This window comes from Camelina sativa, chromosome 8 (genome assembly GCF_000633955.1).
Source record: "Camelina sativa cultivar DH55 chromosome 8, Cs, whole genome shotgun sequence".
Lineage (NCBI taxonomy): Eukaryota > Viridiplantae > Streptophyta > Magnoliopsida > Brassicales > Brassicaceae > Camelina > Camelina sativa.
The window spans coordinates 24,239,628-24,244,054 of record NC_025692.1 but is presented as its reverse complement, the minus strand read 5'-3'; the positions used below and the strand labels follow the sequence as shown (position 1 = coordinate 24,244,054).

Sequence of the window (4,427 nt, the reverse complement as noted above, 5' to 3'; positions counted from 1 at the left end):
AAAAAAAAAAAAAAAAAAAAAAAAGTCCAGATTTATACAGCTACGTACCCTTTTTTGCTTCAGAGTCTGATTATCTCCATTGAAGCTGGATTCTAAGGTCAGTTCTTTGCTTCTTTTAATCTCAATCCGACGATTCCATTATCGAAGTTTTACTTTCTTTCTTCACTTTTTTTTTTAATTCCCAGGGGTTTCTGAGTTCGATCTCCGATGTTAAGAGGTTTAATTAAGAATTACTTGAGAATTTGAATCGGTTGCCATCGTCATCCTTGTTTGACTCCTGTCCAATTTTTAGTTTTTCTTTCCATTATTTAACTTCAATTGTGATTATCATGGTCGGACATTAAACCCAATACTTGATGAAAAAAAAAAAGTATCTTGACTAATTAATTACATTTAATTAAGAGGATGGGCTAATTGCACCATTAATTATAATTACTCTTTTCCGCACCAAGCCTTTCTCTTTGTATCACTTCCTTGTTCTGGTAATTTCGGAGGTTAGGCTAGCTTTTTCCATGGTGTCAGCAAAAAGTTGATTTTTTTGTCATCTTTGTCATCTTGAGTTGATAGAAATGGGCTTCAAAGTTTGTTTCTTTGTCATCTTGAGTTGTCTTCTTCTAGCTCCAGAGACAACAATGGCTCAAGAACTGAAGCGTGTATCGATCGTTATTGAAGGAGCTCGTCGAGTCTCTGAGACTGACGAGAACTTTGTCTGTGCGACATTGGACTGGTGGCCACATGACAAGTGCAACTATGAACAATGTCCTTGGGGCTACTCTTCAGTTATCAATATGGTAATAGCAAAAATTTAGAGAAAAGGATTCACCTTTCGGTCTTTACTGATTACTCTCTTCATAATGTCTGCGATTGCAATTGAATTTTTTTTTTCAAATTTTTACAGGACTTGACCAGACCCCTTCTTTCTAAAGCTGTTCAAGGTTTGCACCTCTCACACCAAAAACGTTAATGCCTTTTGCTTGTGTGTTGTTGATTTCTGAAACTTTTAGGGATTTTGTATTTGTTTAGCTTTCAAGCCGTTGAGGATAAGAATTGGCGGTTCACTGCAAGATCAAGTGACTTATGACGTAGGAAATCTCAAAACTCCTTGCCGTCCATTCAGAAAAATGAACAGCGGTTTGTTCGGATTCTCTAAAGGATGCTTGCATATGAAGCGATGGGACGAGCTCCACAGTTTCCTAACCGCAAATGGGTAAAGCCTTCTTTGGTTTCGATTTATTTTCATCAAGCTTCTCTTTAGAAGACTCTTGAACTAGCTGTGTGTTTTGTTGCGCAGAGCTGTAGTGACTTTTGGTTTAAACGCTTTGAGTGGGAGACACAAACTCCGCGGGAAAGCGTGGGGTGGGGCGTGGGATCACGTAAACACTCAAGATTTCATTAACTACACAGTCTCAAAGGGTTACGCTATTGATTCTTGGGAATTTGGTAACAATCAAACTTTTTCAAGTGTCGCCTTCTTTTACTCGGTGTTTTTTTTTCCTAAGCTTTCCTTTGTACTCGGTTTAGGAAACGAGCTAAGTGGAAGCGGGGTTGGTGCCAGTGTGAGCGCAGAGCTTTACGGGAAAGACTTGATTGTACTTAGAGATGTAATCAACAGAGTTTATAAAGACTCTCGGCTAGCCAAGCCTAAACTTGTCGCTCCTGGAGGATTCTATGAACGACCATGGTACTCCAAACTTCTTCAGATCTCTGGTCCTGGTGTTGTTGACGTTGTGACTCATCATATGTACAATCTTGGTTCAGGTATGGTTTGGTAGAAGATAATGGAATCAACTGTATACCATGGCTGTGACTATGTGTAGGTCATTTTCTGAGGAATGCTCTGTCTTCTCTGTTTGAGTGTTTCAGGAAATGATCCTGCGTTGGTGAAGAAGATATTGGATCCGAGTTTCTTAAGCAAGGTATCTGAAACATTCAAGGATGTGAACCAGACGATTCAAGAACATGGACCGTGGGCTTCTCCTTGGGTTGGAGAATCTGGTGGAGCTTACAATAGTGGTGGCCGTCATGTTTCAGATACATTCATAGATAGCTTCTGGTAGAACAACCGATTCTTGAATTTTCCTCTGGCTTTTCTATTACCAAAAGAAGGAACTAAAAGAATTCTATTTGGATCTAAATCTTTCTTTAAGGTATCTAGATCAGCTTGGAATGTCGTCGAGACACAACACTAAAGTTTACTGCAGACAGACTCTGGTTGGTGGGTTTTACGGCTTGCTCGAAAAGAACACGTTTGTTCCAAATCCGGATTACTATAGGTAAGAGTCCTTAACCAAATCTGGACTCTTGAGTTTTTAGCTTATGGACCTTATAGTTAATTGATCTTGAAGTTTTATCTGATTTGATTGGGACAGCGCTCTGCTTTGGCATCGGTTAATGGGAATAGGTGTTCTCGCGGTTCACACAGATGGACCACCACAGCTACGTGTTTACGCACATTGTTCAAAAGGAAGAGTGAGTTTACTCATCTCATCTTTAAACTCTCGGTTTCCAAATCTCAGTTTTAGTTACAGGCTTTGTTTTTTTCTTGGTTTTAGGCAGGTGTGACATTGCTTCTGATAAATCTAAGCAATCAATCGGATTTTACGGTTAGTGTCAGCAATGGCAGAAAGTTGGTTATGAACGTGGAATCGAAGAAGAAGAAGAAGTCATTGTTGGATACATTGAAAAAACCATTTTCTTGGATTGGAAGCAAAGCTGCTGATGGATATTTAAACCGAGAAGAGTATCATCTAACACCAGAAAACCGTGACTTGAGGAGCAAAACAATGATCTTGAATGGTAAACCGTTAAAACCGACTGCAACAGGAGATATCCCGAGCCTTGAACCGGTCATCCGTGGTGTAAACTCTCCTGTTAACGTCTTGCCATTGTCGATGGCCTTCATTGTGTTGCCTAATTTTGATGCTTCTGCTTGTTCATGAAGTTATTGGAAACAAAAAAAGTATAAGAAAAAGGGAAAGATGTAATTTTATTGGTAATTGTATCTATTGATGGTAATAAAGGTACAAATTTCTATTTCAAATGAAAATTGTTATACAGGCAGATGCTTCTACACCGGAGAATCTAAAATCGGATTAGGGTTTTCGCAGAATCATATTTACAGATGAACAAGGAGTAAGGCGTGTGTGTCGGTGTGGATTAGGGTTTTCGCTGAATCACATTTACAGATGAACAAGGAGTTGTGTGTCAGTGTCTGTTTTGTTAGTTAGTTTTGGGATAGTTTGTATAATCGAGGCTTCTTACATTTGGGTCTACAGATTAAAAGGCCTGAATTTGGCCCATATTGTAAACTTTTTAATGTGTTTTTTTTTTTGGTAAGGAACTTTTTAATGTGTTAAATAAAATATGTAGTCAACTAATTTAAATAGTAAGAGATTTTTTCTTTTTATTTTATCCTTATTTGATTTTCATTTAAATCTTATGTATTGAGTAATTTAGAGTTAGTAGACAGTTGGACTAAGAGTAATAAATATTTACTCTAAATATTTAGATATAGAGTAATAAAAAATTTAGCAAACAGTTGGACTTATTAGATTAGAGTAATAAATATTTTGATATAATTTATCTATCTTATTAAATGACATGCTAGGAAAGAAAATAATAACATCCCTAGGTTAGTAAAAGAGAAGTACAACTTTTACATAGCCCGAAAATACCCCTGTCGAAATTTGACTGCAAACATTTCAGTAAGGTTAAAGGTGACTTTTAAACTTTATGAGTCGGATTTTAAATTACAAATTACCCGGAAATTCTAAACTGGATATCGTAAAGGACCTATTGACGAACTTCAACTAACTGCTTCCCTCACGGAATAATTAATGGGCTATTATAGGCTGCAAAAAAAGGCTGCAAAATAGAGAAACTACATTAGATTAGTCTATATTATTATCAAATCAAACAATTAAAGACATTGATTACGGTATTCAATTGATTGATATCAATCCTCTATGACATTGATTACGGTATTCAAATAAAATTAATTTAACAGATATCAATCTTCAAAGACTATTCCAAAATCTTACAAAGCCGCATTTTGAGTAATGTACTATATTCCTAATTCAAGATCTGATTCATTTTTTATCCTTAACTGCACCAAGAAAATATATCATTATTGTTAAGAATATATTATCTCATTAACTACTTAAGATTTTTATCCCACATTCCACAAATATACCATAAATTATACTATCAAATCATACCTAATGGAGAATACGTGACGACTCCCTATAAATACGATGATACTAATCGAAGCTTCAATCATCATACCTTCTTTACTTTCTCCTTTCAAGCCTTCTTCAATGGCTGCCCCTCTCGTGCCTATCACAGATCTGCAGTCCATTAAACCATTCAGAACATGCTGGAGAATTCAAGTGAAAATCATTTATTATTGGAAGCAATATAACGTCTAT

At 36.4% G+C, this 4,427-nt stretch overlaps 1 protein-coding gene across 6 annotated transcripts; it reads left to right on the top strand.

Annotated features, from left to right (window-relative positions):
- On the top strand, positions 7 to 3,033 carry LOC104708318 (heparanase-like protein 1). Of its 6 annotated transcripts, none has more exons than XM_010424865.2 (11): positions 7 to 97; positions 186 to 217; positions 619 to 791; positions 899 to 935; positions 1,024 to 1,207; positions 1,292 to 1,440; positions 1,522 to 1,758; positions 1,864 to 2,053; positions 2,148 to 2,273; positions 2,370 to 2,469; positions 2,553 to 3,033. In XM_010424865.2, the coding sequence occupies exons 2-11, from the start codon at positions 208 to 210 to the stop codon at positions 2,937 to 2,939; spliced, it is 1,593 nt and encodes a 530-aa protein (XP_010423167.1). In that variant the 5' UTR covers positions 7 to 97; positions 186 to 207; the 3' UTR covers positions 2,940 to 3,033. The 6 variants fall into 6 exon arrangements, with proteins under 6 accessions (XP_010423167.1, XP_010423164.1, XP_010423168.1 ...); XM_010424862.2 differs by having other exon boundaries at positions 568 to 791; XM_010424866.2 differs by lacking the exon at positions 186 to 217.